At 44.6% G+C, this 15,787-nt stretch overlaps 1 protein-coding gene and 1 long non-coding RNA gene across 2 annotated transcripts in view; one reads left to right on the top strand and one right to left on the bottom strand.

The window, feature by feature from the left end:
- DERA (deoxyribose-phosphate aldolase) overlaps positions 1 to 9,198 on the top strand; it is a 44,299-nt gene extending 35,101 nt beyond the window's left edge. The window contains exons 8-9 of the mRNA XM_083700863.1: positions 3,449 to 3,598; positions 6,614 to 9,198. Of these exons, the coding sequence (XP_083556989.1) occupies positions 3,449 to 3,598; positions 6,614 to 6,670 (207 nt within the window). The 3' untranslated portion in view covers positions 6,671 to 9,198. The remainder of the gene's footprint in view (positions 1 to 3,448; positions 3,599 to 6,613) is intronic.
- The window catches only part of LOC310826361, a 683,860-nt gene that overhangs the window by 32,003 nt on the left and 636,070 nt on the right, over positions 1 to 15,787 (bottom strand). The gene's annotated exons all lie outside the window — the stretch shown is intronic.

Genomic DNA, 15,787 nt, shown 5'->3' with positions numbered 1-15,787 from the left:
GGAAGGGAAAGGAGATTGTTAGCCGCTTTGAGACTCCTTCGGGTAGTGATAAAGCGGGATATCAAATCCAAACTCCTCCTCCTCTTCTTCTTCTTCTTCTTCTTCTTCTTCCTCCTCCTCCTAGCCTGATACTCTAACCCAGTGTTTCTCAATCTTGGGTCCCAAGCTGTTGTTGGACTACAACTCCCATCATCCCAGACCACTGATTGTGCTAGCTAGGGATGATGGGAGTTGTAGTCCAACAACAGCTCGGGACCCAAGTTTGAGCTACACTCCTCTAAGTTATACACCACACCACACTGACCGGCTGTGACACAGAGCTGTAGTGCTTTGTCTTTGAATGGAAGCCCAGAGACAGACAGAGGGTTCATAAGGAATAGGAAACTTAGTTTGTTTGAAGACCTTTTATCTCAGAAGAATGAGAAGCAAATATCTCCAATCTGGTATTCTAATAGAAAACTCATTCTCTTGACTTAAGTAGCCAAAGCAGCACCATATGGCCACAAGGGGGTGATATTAGTAGCTTTGCAGAGGCTTGCAGAAGTACAAATACATTGGAGGAAAAATACTACAACAACAAAGGTTGCGAACCCTGAAAACACCCCAGTGGCTTGGTGGCCACTGGACCCTGACTGACTGATGGGGAGGGAAAGTGGGCAGGAGCAGGGATAGAATGGGAAATAGCATAATTGCAGAGTTTGTAGAAGAGCATTCTATGCAGCAACATTTTGTTGCTGGTGCGGCTTGTTTCCTGGTCCTGTGTATGTGGAAGGGTGGGAGGCATAGAGTTCGGCAGTAGGTATAACCCGGCTGTGTCATCCTGTACTTCCTCTCTGATTCTTGCAAGAGAACCACCTCTTCACTAGGGACTTCCACATCATTCCTTCAGCCTTTTATTCAACGGTCACTCTTCTGAGTTTCACTTGAAACATGTTTTGGGGTGGTGGTGGAGAAATGTTCGCTCAATTCTTCAGTCAGGGTGGTGAGAGCACCACCACCTTGATATCTGGCAATGTTGGCACTGGGTTTGAGCGAATCTTTGTGCAAGATGTCCTCGGTATGCCCTGCTCTTGGAACAGGCCTGCGTCCTCCTCAGTGCTGCTGAGGGGGAGGGTGTGGCAAGCTCCTCTTTGCTCCTGTCACTGTGCTCTTACTTGGAGAAATAGCAGGCGAACAGGCTGGGGCAGCCAAGAGGTGGAGCAGAAGGGGCAGGGGGCTCCAGATGTCTGCTTTGGGGCTGTTCTTCCTCCTTGAGCGATGAGCTCAGCAGTGCAGAAGCTTCGTTGGAACCCTGGACAGCTCCATGCAGGGCTCAATAACGAGCAGAGCAGGAATGTTGTTTCTGACCGAACCTCAAATAAGAGGAGCAGCTCTGCCTCAGTCGAATCCTTGGTCTCCTCCCCTGAAGATGGGAGATGTGACCCCAGGATCATAACCCAGCCCTTCCGCTTGGGGATGGACCTCATCAGGTGCCAATAATGCCTACTCCTGCTGCTGCCAGCATTGGCATATAAACACGCACCTGGCTCCTTTGGCAGATACTTGGGCACCTCATAGAAGGTGCCATCTTTTTTTGTGTGCTGCTGTGGCAACTATTGTGTATTGTCTCAAGTCTCTGTGGTAATTTGGTGGTGGTAGCACATGTAATTTGGTCCTTCGCCTTGCCTCCGTGGAGGTTTTGCATGTCATTAAAATAACTGTTTAATTTATCGTTCATTTAAGCAGACTTTATGATGTGTGTGTGTGCTTAAAGTTCTATTAACCAAAAGTGTGTGGTGCGTGCACCTGCTCAGGAAATAATAATAAAAAAATGAGATGTAAACTGAGTTTATATCCTTTTTATTAAACGAAGACAATTTTATCACTGACGAGAGATTTCTAAATGGTTTCCTTAACAAACCAATTTGGCTGCCGTACAGATGCTTTTCCAACAAGGCGTTGGCCAATAAAAACAGGTTAATGTAGAAATTAAACTTCTTCCGAGGACAGAAGCGGGTTGCAGGGTAACATTTATTGAATGATAAGCTGCGGCGGTGATATGAAAAGTGTGCAGCATAATGGGAAATAATCTTTTCCTGTCATTATTGAAGGACACACACAAATTGGTTTTTCTGTTGGGAAATCCCCCAGTCCAGAGAAACTTATTACTTTTAATAATATAAGGTGACGAGAAAAAATTCTCAAGGAGATGAACTTATTAAACAAAATAATGAAATGCTGTGAAACAGCAGGGGGAAAGTAGCCCAACTTTTTCAGCTCTTGAATGAAACATTTATTATATATAGATATGTGTGTATGTGTGTGTGTGTGTGTGGTGCATTCTGGCAGTCAGATGGATTCTGTAGAAAGTCGGCAAACAGAATGAGAGACAGGATAGTAATAGGTAGCTCTGGGTGAAAATAAATGTAATTATTTGGGGGGAACATGAATGTTTTAACTAAAAGAAACCAAACCCAAGATGGCAGCCAGAATCCAAAGGGTTGCAGACAGAGCTACCTTTTGTATATCGCTGCTTCTGAGGCCCACTTCTCGGTGCATTCCTGAAAGTTGTGGGAACATGAGGAGGAGCCTCCTGTACATTATATGAAACTGCCTGACACAGAGTCAGACCATGGGTCCATCTAGCTCACTGCATAAACTGATTTGCAGCAACTCGGCGGTTTCATGTAGGGGATTGAACCTGGAACCTTGGGCATTTGAAACAGATGTTTGCCCACTGAGCCTATGGCTCTCCCCTTGGGGAAAGGTCATGGAGAGGAACTGTGTTTGGGGAAAAGTAAGGCAGACAAGCTAGAGAGCTGTTGCGGCCCTGTGTACAGCAGAGACAGGGAGTCTGTGATTCCCCCAGATGCTGAAATACCAAATTATGAACGTGTTACTATCAATTTTCTGCTTCTTTTTAAATACAGCTGTACCTTGGATCCCGAACGCCTTGCGAGACAAAAGTTTTGGCTCCCGAACGCCGCAAACCCAGAAGTGATTGTTCCGGTTTGCAAATGTTCTTTGGAACCCGAACATCCGTGGTGTCTTCCAATTGGCTGCAGGAGCTTCCTGCAGCCAATCGGAAGCCGCGCATTGGTTCTTGAACGTTTTGGAAGTTGAACGGACTTCCAGAACGGATTCCGTTTGATGTCCAAGGTACGACTGTATGTGTTACGCTTTTACAGAGCTGAATAAAAATCATAGGATATAAATGCCTGAACCAAAAGGGGCTAAGTAGGGAATTCATATAGAAGCGAGTTCCATAGATGAGAGGCCACCACAGATAAGGCCTCATCTCTTTAGCTTGACAGCCTTCTAAGTTTTTCTGGGGCGCATGTAGACAGAGTCTCCAGTGGGGGCAGGATAGCATCATACGGATATTGTATACAGATATGCAGATTCCTATCTAGGCCAACATCCTGTATTTTTAAATTTCCTGTTTCCTGTTCTTCTTTCTTAAATCAAGGTTGGCTTTAAGCCTGCGGGAGGCATTCGCACGGCCAAAGATGCCCTGATCTGGCTCTCACTGATGAAGGAGGAACTAGGAGATGAGTGGCTAAAGCCAGAACTCTTTCGCCTGGGGGCCAGCACTTTGCTGGGAGATATTGAGAGACAGGTTAGTATTCCTACTTCTTGCTTCTTTGGCGATCACTTGTAGCTGATTAAGATTGTCTTCCATGAACACGGTTTTAACAGAAAGTCTGTAAGTGACTGTGGAGGCCAATTCTGGATTCACACGTCCTTCCACAGTGGAGACATAGGTTTCTGGGCGGGAGTTGAGTGCCTTCCTTCTCCCTTGTGTCCTGAGTTTGAATGTCTTAAAAGTCCATGACACCTTTGGTAAAAGCTGTTCTCCAATTTGAGAGCTCACAGGCCAGTGTTTCCCAGTTGTTGGTGTTTATACTATATTTTTAAGGTTATTATTCCTACTAATGGTGTATTATCCCACCCCCATCCCATAAAAAACCATGTGGTTTTGACTTTTGTAGTACAGACTTTAAAAATTGCCTTTTGAGAGCTTTCATTTTCTTACACTGCTGCTTATAACTGATCCTTGCTTTTTAATTGGCGGTGTTTACCAATTAGTTCTGATCCACCTCATTTGGGGAGGCAAGGTGGTTCTTCACAGCAGTAATATGTTCATTTTGTACCATGTTAGCCATTGTATAGGAATAACCCATGGGTAGATATTGCACTGTGCTTTTCTGATGCCACAGGTTCAGTTCCTACCATCTGCTTTTCAAGAGACCCCAGACAAGCAGCACGAGTCTTGGCCCTTCTTGCCTTTTCCTCTATCCACAGCTTTATTAATTTATTTCAAGTGCTGGAAGGCTTTTAATGGAGAAGACCGAGACCTCGAAGGGAGAGCACTTGCATTGCATGCAGAAAGTCCCAGGTTTAATCCCTGATATCTCCATTAAAAAAAACCACCAGGTAGCGAATGATGAAATAGCGGATGCCGTCAAACCCAATATTGTCAACTCTGGCTGTATTTTAATACAGTGGTGCCCTGCATGCCTCGCAAGACGAAAAACCCGCTAGACGAAAGGGTTTTCCGTTTTTCGATGCGCTTCGCAAGACGAATTTCCCTATGGGCTTGCGAGTCGTGCGATTTTTTTCACCCCCCCCCTTTTTCTAAGCCGCTAATAGGGTTGCTTTGCAAGACGAAAAAACTGCTAGACAAAGAGACTCACGGAACGGATTATTTTCGTCTTGCGAGGCACCACTGTATTGTGTTGGAAGCCAGCCAGATGGGCGGTGTATAAGTAATAAATTATTATAATATTATTATTAGGTCTATTCCCCACCAACCACCACCTGATCGTTTTAAATGGAGATAGGGGGGATGGAACCTGAACTTTTCTGCATACAAAGCCCCTCACACTCTCCAGCTGAGCAATGGGAAAGGGCCTCGCTCAGCACCTTGGAGAGCCACTGCCTGTCAGTTGACAACTCTAGGCTTGATGGACAAGCAGCCTGACTCTGTGTAGGGCACTTTCCTATTTTCCTTTTGTGTGTGTGGATCATAGAATTGTAGAGTTGGAAGAGACTCCAAGGATCACCTTACTGCAATGCAGAAATATGCAGCTGTTCCATATGGGGATCGAACCTACAACCTTGGGCTCCATCAGACCAACTAAGGCTGCCATCTGTACTACACATTTTAAGCAGTATCATGCCACTTTTAAGAGCCACAACGTCCCCCAAACAATCCTGGGAAGTATTATTTTGTTAAGTGTGTTGTTAAAAGGTAAAGGGACCCCTGACCATTAGGTCCAGTTGTGGCCGACTCTGGGGTTGTGGCACTCATCTCACTTTATTGGCCGAGGGAGCCGGCGTACAGCTTCCAGGTCATGTGGCCAGCATAACTAAGCCGCTTCTAGCAAACCAGAGCAGCACACGGAAACGCCATTTACCTTCCCGCCAGTGCAGTACCTATTTATCTACTTGCACTCTGACGTGCTTTCGAACTGCTAGGTTGGCAGGAGCAGGGACTGTGCAACGGGAGCTCACCCCGTCGCAGGGATTCAAACCACCAACCTTCTGATCAGCAAGTCCTAGGCTCTGTGGTTTAACCCACAGCGCCACCCGTGTCCCTGAATAAGTGTGTTGTTAGGAGACCCCTATTCTCCCTCACAAAGCTATGATTCCCAGTGTTCCCTGGCAAGAGAGGGATTGATTTGCTAAACCATTCTGGGGATTGTAGCTCTCTGAGAGGAATAGGGTTTTTTTTTTGTTGGTTTTTTTTGCAGCCCCCACTGGAAACATGTAATGTGCGAAGCGGAAGACTTCCTGGGGGAGGGGGGCAAGCCCCAGGACTGACTACGATGGCTGATCCTTCACACCCCACATGCTTTGTGTGATTTCAGGTTTGAGTAAGTGCATCAGCCCCAAGTAACTTTGCCACAGCTGAGGCTTATCAGATTGATGGCACAGTCACGAGAGTTGCTCTGGGAGATGAATTCGGATGTGCAAAAAATGTAAACGGGAAGGCAACAGTCACATAAAGGGGAAAGGAGAGAATTTCTTGGGACACAGATGTATTAGGCCCAATGCAATTTTTGGAACAAATCAAGGTGGGGCAGTGGTTTCAGAGGAATTTTGAAAAACTGTGCTTATTCCAAAATGCATTGGGCCCAATGAAAGGTGATTCACCCCCCAATTCAGCAGGACCCAAACACAAATGGCACTTTCCACATCTTTCTCCCTGGAAAGAGCCAGTGAGGTGGAGTGGCTAGACCCACTTGGCCACAAAGCCCTCCTATGTGGTTTCAGGTAAGACACACACTTTTGGCTTGGCCTGCCTTGCAGGTCAATGTTAAATGAGCCCCATGTGTGCTTCTGTTTCTTGGAGAGGAGCGGCACACAAAATTTGCCAATTAAATAAAATACGGAGCAAAGAACAGGACAGAATGAGATCATCTTGTGTATTTTGTGCTCAAAGGAGATGTCTTCAGAAAACTTGTTCTATTTTTATCGGCGCGAGTAATTAAAAGTTTATAAATGGCATCCGCCTTCTTGTTAACCTGCCCTTAATTTGTCGGCTTGTTACACCTGTTTAATTTCATCTTTTCCATTGCTGTTCCGGTAAACTCGTTTCCTCCCCAACTGCCCTCCTCCCACTCTGCAGATTTACCACCATGTGACTGGCAGATACGCAGCTTCCTATGACCTGCCTATGGCTTAGACCAGTGACTAATTCATGATATGAACGAGAGAGAAGGAAAAAGAAGAAAAAGGGGATACACAGAAGAGGCGTAAGCAAGCGACGTCCTTGAATCCTTTCCTGCAAACAAGTCCAGGGCAAGGGGCTTCTGACTCACTTTTTCACCAAGCTGGACAAGTGCTCATGATTCTAAGAGAAATTCTGGATTTTGAAGGTTTTTCCAGGTCAATTTTGCTGTGCCTCATTCACTAACATTAATACCAGCAGGAGGGGAGTGGGGCAAAGAGATGATCAAATGATTGATTTAGTGCGAATTTTGTATTAATGGGTTTGTTTTCTGTACTGGTGTTTCCTACCCACCCCTCTTCCCCATTGCATAGGGTGCCTTAAGGTGGTACCGAAATAAACTATAACATGGTCTCCAGTATCAGGATGGACACTGTTGCAGGCTCTTTTGAGAGCCAGATGTCTCAGACTGCCTCCCCCTTCTCTAAAGCTGGGCTTCAGGCTTCAGGTCTGTTCACAAAATAATGCAAGAAGCAGGCATTGAAAAGAAGAAGCTCTTATTTACGCCCACCTGCCACCTCAACTGAATTGCAAGTGATATCTGAAAGTCTCCAGAATCTCAGAAGCAACTTTTGATGTATTCAGTGGGAACCAGGGAGGTGTTGTTAGTCTAAACAAGAACAAAAGCAGATTCATTTCTATGGATCTAAATCAGCCTCAGGTCCTCCAAGTGCCTTGGACTACAACTCCCATCGTCCTTCACCATTGGCCATGCATGCTGGGAATGATGGGAGTTGGAGTCTTAGAACATCTGGAGAGCACTGGGTTGGAGAAGGCCGCTGTATCCCATGATGTGCTGAAAAACAGAGCCATGGATGGTTGAATTATTGCCATCTTGAGCTTGTTAGGGCTTCAACAATTTGCCTCACTCCCCTACACAGACACAGACATGCAACTTGCAATGTGTCCTTCCTTCCTTCCTTCCTTCCTTCCTTCCTTCCTTCCTTCCTTCCTTCCTTCCTCTCTCTCTCTCTCTCTCTCTCTCTCTCTCTCTCTGTGTGTGTGTGTGTGTCTGTCTGTCTGTCTGGATTGCAACCTACTGTACTGCACATTGTACAGGATACACTACTTTTTTGAGATCCAGCAGGGTGCATGGCATTTGTGGGCTGCTAAAACCATAACTAAACCTCAGCTGCACCCTTATGCAAGAGTCTACAAGCACATCCCCAGTGATTCTGGAGCACAGGTAAAGGGCTGCAGCTTCCCCATTCATTGAGATATTTGGGAGATTTTTCTGAATGAGCGATCCTGACAGGCATGCAAGCGACACCACCTTCTCTTGAGCTGGAAACCTCTCCTGCTTTTGCAGAGTGCGTTGCACACACAGGAAATCAACAGAACTCTGAAATGCAGTACACAGACCTGTCCACAAATTTCCCATTTGCTTTTAAAGTCCTTTTAATTCTTTGTAGGCTGACAGAGGGAGGAATAGTGTACAAATACTGTATAGAATTGTTACACATGCCTTAAATCTGAGCCTCTGGTGGTTTTTTTTGTTTTTTTTAAAAAAGGATGGGATTATACTTTATGAAATCTTGTCTCAACTTCTAACTTTGCAGAAATAAATTGCCTGACATTTTAAGAACATATGTTTAAATAAAAAAAAATATTCTGTGCAGGGATTGTTCTCCCGTTTTGCTTGAGATTAATTACCGTGCGCACACGATTTAACTAAAAATAATCACTATCTTTCTAAAGATCAGGCCACCATGAGCTTTGTGCCTTATTTTGTTGCTGACTTCTGCTGGGGAAGGAAGTGGGGCTTAGGTGCTGGGCAGACTTCAGATTTTTTCCATTTTCTCTCTTAGACTTCCAGTTCCCACTGCCACCATTGTGTGGAACTGCCAACTCAAAAAGAAATGTTTGGCTTGCTTTTCTAAAAAGAGGGGTGCATGATTTCAGTACTGCCTAGAACAGTGTTTCTCAAAACTTGGGTCTCCAGCTATGTTGGATTACAACTCCCATCAAACCTAGCTAGTGTTGGAATATTCTAGAAGAAACTTGTAAATGGCCTTGGACAAGATGCTAGTCAACGGAAATTTTCCCTAGCAACAGGTGTCCTTATCAGGGCATGCAATCAACTAAGTCTGGGTCAGTGTAAATGAGTACAGTGGTACCTCGGGTTACAGACGCTTCAGGTTACAGACGCTTCAGGTTACAGACTCCGCTAACCCAGAAATAGTGCTTCAGGTTAAGAACTTTGCTTCAGGATGAGAACAGAAATTGGGCTCCGGCGGCGCGGCAGCAGCAGGAAGCCCCATTAGCTAAAGTGGTGCTTCAGGTAAAGAACAGTTTCAGGTTAAGTACGGACCTCCGAAACGAATTAAGTACTTAACCCAAGGTACCACTGTATGTGAATGAGTCTCTGGCTGGATGGCTAAAAAGAGAAAAAGATGGTGTTTCTTTATTTGCCTTCCCCTCCCTTTATTAATGACCAATGTAAAGTTCTGTAAATAATAAAGACTCTGAGAAACCGAACCAAATGGTGTTTATTCCTGTAATGGGAATTTCACTAAGAGATAGCTGGAATGCTGCTGCTGCTGCTGCAAAGAAGTAAAAGATGCAGGAAAACGTCTGTAAAAAGAACTTCTGCAGACAGAAATGAAAATCTAAGAGTAGGAAACTCCGACGAAAGAAGAATGGCAGACAAAATTAATGGACTACGCAGAATTAGACAAAATGACTGGAAGGATTTGAAACCAGCGGGACCAGAGATTTGCAGAAGATTGGAAGAAATATATGAACTATTTGAAGAGCAATTGTAATCAACAAATTACGCTAGTAGGACTACAAGAAGTTTTGTAAGGAGAAATATATGAAATATTGCAAATAGAGAAAGAAGAGAGATTAGTTATGAGATTTAAAGGTAATAGTGGAAGTAAGAAATGTATATTAAGTGATTAGAGTAGAAAATTTTCAGATGTGATTGATGGAAGTCGAAAGAACTATATAAGATGTAAAAGTATGTTTGATTATTTGAAAACGATATATTAAAAAAACTAATAAAAATTTATATATATAAAGAAAATCTAAGAGTAGATGCTCATGCACCAACAGCATCATGCATCATGCATCAGCCCCAGTGGTCGGGGGTGATGGAAGTTGTAGTCCAGCTGGAGATGAAGACGGGTAGACTGGTCAATCTCTTGAGTGATCTGTAGTACCTTGACAAGGATTTCTGACTCCCAGTTTAACAGGAACAGTAACAGGACTCTAACACTGCTAGAAAGCTAATCGGGAACAGACTTGTGTGTGAAAGGTTTGTGAGCTCAGTTTTGCGCTGGTATGGAAAACAAATTCCTAGGCCTCAGAAAGCACTCGGAGGCATCCTGGTCTTTTTAGCTATTTGCCTTTTGTATCCGGCCCTGAATGGTAGTTCCTGGGGTCTAGTGAAAATCGAAGTAGATCAGACAAGCTGGAAATCTGCCACCCTAATCAAGAAGCTGGACCATAAAAAAGGCTGATCGCCGAAGAATTGATGCTTTTGAATTATGGTGCTGGAGGAGACTCTTGAGAGTCCCATGGACTGCAAGAAGATCAAACCTATCCATTCTTAAGGAAATCAGCCCTGAGTGCTCACTGGAAGGACAGATCCTGAAGCTGATGCTCCAATACTTTGGCCACCTCATGAGAAGAGAAGACTCCCTGGAAAAGACCCTGATGTTGGGATAGATGGAGGGCGCAAGGAAAAGGGGACGACAGAGGATGAGATGGTTGGACAGTGTTCTTGAAGCTACCAGCATGAGTTTGACTAAACTGCGGGAGGCAGTGGAAGACAGGAGTGCCTGGCGTGCTCTGGTCCATGGGGTCACGAAGAGTCTGACATGACTAAACGACTGAACAACAACAAATCGAGAAGCAGCAGCCCCTAATATCAGGCGCATGGGCTTCAGTTGGGCTCTGACCTTCTTAGTAGATAAATCTCAGTTTGGGGGTAATAACTTTGCTTCTCCCCAAGTATTGCTTCTCCTCGCCCCCCCCCCATCCACTCATGTCAGCCAAGTTGATCCATAAAGCCTGGCTCTTCATAACTTTGAGGAGGACCGGAACAGAAGAAGCTACCTCCATAACTTAATTTGCTCAGTTTTAACTTTGGTTTCCTCCCCCCACACACATCAGAGAATAGAGGTAAGTTTTATCCTGCTGATTCTGTGCTGAAATGATCAGTGGTAACATCTGGATGATAGATAAAATGTCAGGGGTAGGATTAAAAGGAAGAATCATTTTTAATTAAATACAACCTGTGCAGAAAGAAAAGATGAGGATTTGCTGGGGGGGGGAGGGGAGGAAAATCTCCATCTGGTCAATTCTTTAATAGGGCAGATGAGAACCAAGAGGATTCTAACTGTACAAAAGGACACCGTGTTTAAAATGCCTAATGGCCATTTGAGCTAATATCCTGGCTGCTCTAAACTCACATAGAAGAAGAAAAGTTATTCTGTTTGTGTCCTATATGAGATTTTAGGCTAGCTGTTACTGTTTGGTACATTAGCTGGGGGGAAGGCAGATTCATTGCTAGGGATTATTAGGAGAGAGGATTGGAAATAAAACTGTCATATACACAGTTCTGGACATTCCACCTCAAAGACGTGGGTTGTTGAGCTTGAAAAGGACGAGGAAAATGATCAGGAGCTTGGAGAAAGCTCCTTTTGAATGACAGCCGCATAATTTGGGACTTTGGGCTTTAGAGGTGGTGGGGGAAAGGGTCATCAAAGATGTTTGTGGGGTTGGGGTGAGGGATGGAGTTTTATAGAAGTACTCATGACATTGAGAAAATGGGTAGAGGTTTCTGGTCATCCAAAGAAGCTCATTTGACAGTAGATTCAGGGCCGACAAAATGGAGAACTTTTTCACACACCCCATAAGAAAACCCATGGCATCTTGCACACATAGTGAACAAGACTACAGCCCCCATCCCTGCCCCATAGCTCATGGTCAGGGAGGATGGGCATTGTAGTTTGGCAACATCTGGAGGGGCCCTGTTTCCCAAGAAGACGTCTTATCAAAAGCTAAGGCCATAACAGCTATATTGAACCTCCATATTCATATGCTGTATACCAGTTGGGACCTTTCCCTACATGGTTTGATTTGGAGCTTCTTAGAGCTCAGGGATAGACAAATCTGCCATTTTTGTTTCTCTCGGTACATAGGAGCCAACTCCAAAGGGGTGGAAAGGGACCCCCTAAAGTTGGTGGGTGTCGCCATTTAAATAGTGTGTCTGTGTTGCGTCATGTGATCGATTATGCAGGGTGGGGCTTACTCTCCCCCCACATTTTTTATTCAAGTTGGCACCCCTGTGTTTTCCCTGGCTAAAGTTCAGCTTGCCACATTTCCACATCAGGTTGTGATCAGTCTTAACCTCAATAACATCCTCACATAAAATCATCAGCATTTTGTATGCAACATACGCAAATAGAATGCAATTGTGTGTTTGTTTCACTGCATTCATTTTTATGCACACTTTCCTTTCAGTTTATGCATTTTTGTACACAACTTCTTGATGGTGAACTGCATCACAGCCTTTGGAGAACTGAATTTGCAAACCAACCCCAATTTCTCCCCCAGCCCTTGTGGAGGCATCTGGTCGGCTACTGCTCAGAACAAGATGCTTAGATTTGACAGATCTTCTGTCTGATTCTCCAAGGCTTTATATAGGAGCTTGTGTACGTTATGTGCTTAAAAAAAACCCAAACCCTCTCGTCAGCAACTCCACTTTTTACAATATCCTATGGTGCAGTGCTGTGGTGCATTGTGGGAAATTTGAAATGGCAGTTTTTAGCAGCCCGTTACACCTGCTAGGTAAACTCGTGAACGTTCATGAACCTAGAGATGGTCCACTGAGGGCACTTTGTGAAGGCCACATTAAATCTGGAGTTGGCCTCAGAGGAAAAGTCCTAGGCAGTGCTTTCCCCCCAAGAAAAATAGGTGCCGGAACTCTCCTACATGGGAGACGGATTGAAGAAATGGAAATATGAATAGGTCCTGCCCCATAGTTTGGTCAATTGTGGCTGGGAGCTAGGTGGAGTCAAAGATCTGAAAACAAAGTGAAGCCTCACACAAGTTGACCAGCTTCCATTTTGACTTGAAATGTTTGTTTTGGACTTCTTGGAAGTATGTAAAGGCAAGAAGCCGGGTGGGGGAGCGCCCAGGGGTGTACGAAGGGGGGCAGGGGGTGGTCCGTCCCAGGTGCCACCCTGGGGGTGTGACAAGATGGCCCGCTGCCTCCCCCCCCCCAGCTGTAGAGCAGCCGAGGGCACACACAGCGTCTTACAGGCTGCCACACATGCACAGTCCATATGGGGCAATCCATACGGGTGCCATACTTGCGCCTCTGGGCAGCTCGCCCCACCCCTCAGCACCCCCTAAGTGCCAGAGAGGCTTCTTCCGCCACTGGGAGCACCAGCCTTCAATGGCACCCACCTGAGAGGTGCATTCTGGGATGCACTGGCTGAAAGAAAGTATTTGTCCTGGGAAAGGAGAGTTTGATCTAGCGAAGTAAGGAAAAGACCGCAGGAAGGATTTTGATTGGGAAAGAAAGAGACAATAGCTTACATGAGAGGTTTACAGAGGCAAGAGAGGCTGAAGTTCACATATTTATTTGGAATAACTTGTCAAATCCAGGGTTGCAGGCCTCTCTCACTGTCTGATGGAAGCACAGAGAATGACTGGCTCCGAGCCTTTTGTGAAGTGCATATATTGAAACTGCATTGTTGAACCACTTTTAAAACTCTGAACTAATGGGTACTTTGGCAACAGTTTCCAAGTCTGAAATCATTATTAATTCCTTTAGTACTGTAATAACATTGATGGAGATGAACTCTTCTAACATTGAAATTGTATAGTATTTAGCAGTAATTAACGTCCCCTAATTAGGAAATGTTGCCAAGTAGTTTTCTCTGCTGGCTCCATCAGTAGTTAAGTGCAGCTGGATGAAAATTAACCACAAAGGGAACAGCTTGCGTTTTATGTGGAGTTTGCTTTTGATTGATTCAAAAAGATATTCCTCAATGCTCCATCTTATTATCAAAAAAGGGTACATGGAATTATCAGTGTGAGAGAGAGCAAAGAAATCCACATGTCACAACAGATGAAGCCGATGGGGGTGGGAGCGAGAAAATTCACCAGCTGACCTTGGAATTCGGTCACAATTCCAACATGGAGGCAATTAGATTTTAATGTGGCCACCACTATCATCGATGGAGGTGGTCAGTTTGGTGGGTGAAGAGGTCATTCATCCCATTTTCAGGCTCTGCTGAGGGTCTGAAGTCTTCACAAATCACTGCAGTTCTTCTCAGGTGTTACTGGAACAGGTGGAGGGGGCAGGAGGTAGGAGGTAGGCAACCTAAGGCCTGGGGGCTGGATCCAGCCCAACCGCCTTCTCAATCCGGCCCGCAGACGGTCCAGGAATCGGCGTGTTTTTACATGAGTAGAATGTGTCCTTTTATTTAAAATTCATCTCTGGGTTATTTGTGGGGCATAGGAATTCGTTCGCCCCCCCCCCCAAATATATAGTCCGGCCTGCCACATGGTCTGAGTGACGGTGGACCGGCCCATGGGTCAGAAACTGTGGAAAGTGAATTTGAAATTCATGGACTGCATATTGCTGAAAGAGAATTACATGAAAATGATGTATAGATAGTATATTACACTGGCAAAAATGGCAAAAATGTATAGAACAGAATCAAAGACCTGTTGGAGATGTAAAGAAAAGGAAGGTAACTTTTACCATATGTCGTGGGAATGTAGACATATAAAAAAAAATTGGGAAATGATATACAACAAATTGAAAAAAATGTTTAAAATATTATTTATGAAAAAGCCAGAAGCTTTTTTGATAGGTATTCTAGGTCAAGAATTACCAAAGGGGAAATGCAAGCTATTTTTATATGCGACAACTGTGGCAAGAACTTTAAAAATTGGAAGTCTGGAGAAATACCAACGAAAGAACAATGACAAGAAAAATGGATGAACTACGCAAAGTTAGCAAAGTTAACAGACAAATTATATGAAAAAGATAACAGTGACTTCAAAAAGGAATGGGAACTGTTTACAACCTATTTGCAGAAACAACAAAAAGAAATTGATTCATTGGCAGGATTTGAATAAACTTTCACAATTTTATTGAGTTTAAACATGGAGGACGACATTGTAACAATACCCAGTAGTATATATACATGCAGAATATAACAAGTAATGTAATAAACCAGAAGGGGAAGTTGAGGGAAGTCAGGTGGGGAGGGAGAAGATTGTAAATGTAATGGTAAGCTGGGATTGGATATTGGTAGGTGATATATGGAATTAGCAATTATCAAACCGCAATAAAAATGTATTTTTAAAAAAGAAAAGGGCAGAAGAGAGGTTGGCTACACGCAGGCACAGTCCCCAATTGCTTGAGAAAACCCCCAGACAGGAGGGGACTTAGATGGCACTGAGGAAGCGGGAGCTTTCATTCTCAGCAACTGATTCACGGGGAAAGACGTTCCAGGGATGAACTGCTGTGCTCATTAGGCCTGATACTCTGCCAAGTCTGTGCTGACCATGTTCTTGCTAATAAAGAGTTAACTCCAACTTGCACAGTGTGATTTACTGCCGGCTCTCTCCTGACAATCTTCTGCCCTGATCACTCCATGTTCTTCTGATTGTTCTAAACCATTAACCCTGTCCAGGTGTTTAAATTTGAAATGTTTGGAGGGAGAGAGGATGAGCAAGCTTCTATTTCCATCACCCTTCATGAAGAGGAGGAATAACTTCTGAAGCAGGGAGCCTTTTGGGCTCTGGTGGATTTGCCGTGCAATTTGGAACCAGGGTTCTAGATTTCCCTGCCTCCATCTCATAGAGGCCTGCAGCCAGTGTAGTTACAGTAAGGGTGGGAACATTCACCCTCCAAGTGTTGGACTACAATTCCCATCAACCCTGATGATTACCCATGCTGGCAGTGGCTGATGGGAGCTGTAGTCCAGCAGCATCCACACCTTTCCCACTTCTGGATTAGCGAGTCAGAATGGACCAGGGAGACCCAGGTTCAAATGCTCACTGGGTAACCTTGGGCCAGTCACCATCTTCCAGCCTAAC

This window comes from Podarcis gaigeae (genome assembly GCF_964106915.1).
Source record: "Podarcis gaigeae genome assembly, chromosome: 10".
NCBI lineage: Eukaryota > Metazoa > Chordata > Lepidosauria > Squamata > Lacertidae > Podarcis > Podarcis gaigeae.
Note: the sequence above shows the minus strand (reverse complement) of the source record. Positions and strands in the feature narration are given on the sequence as shown.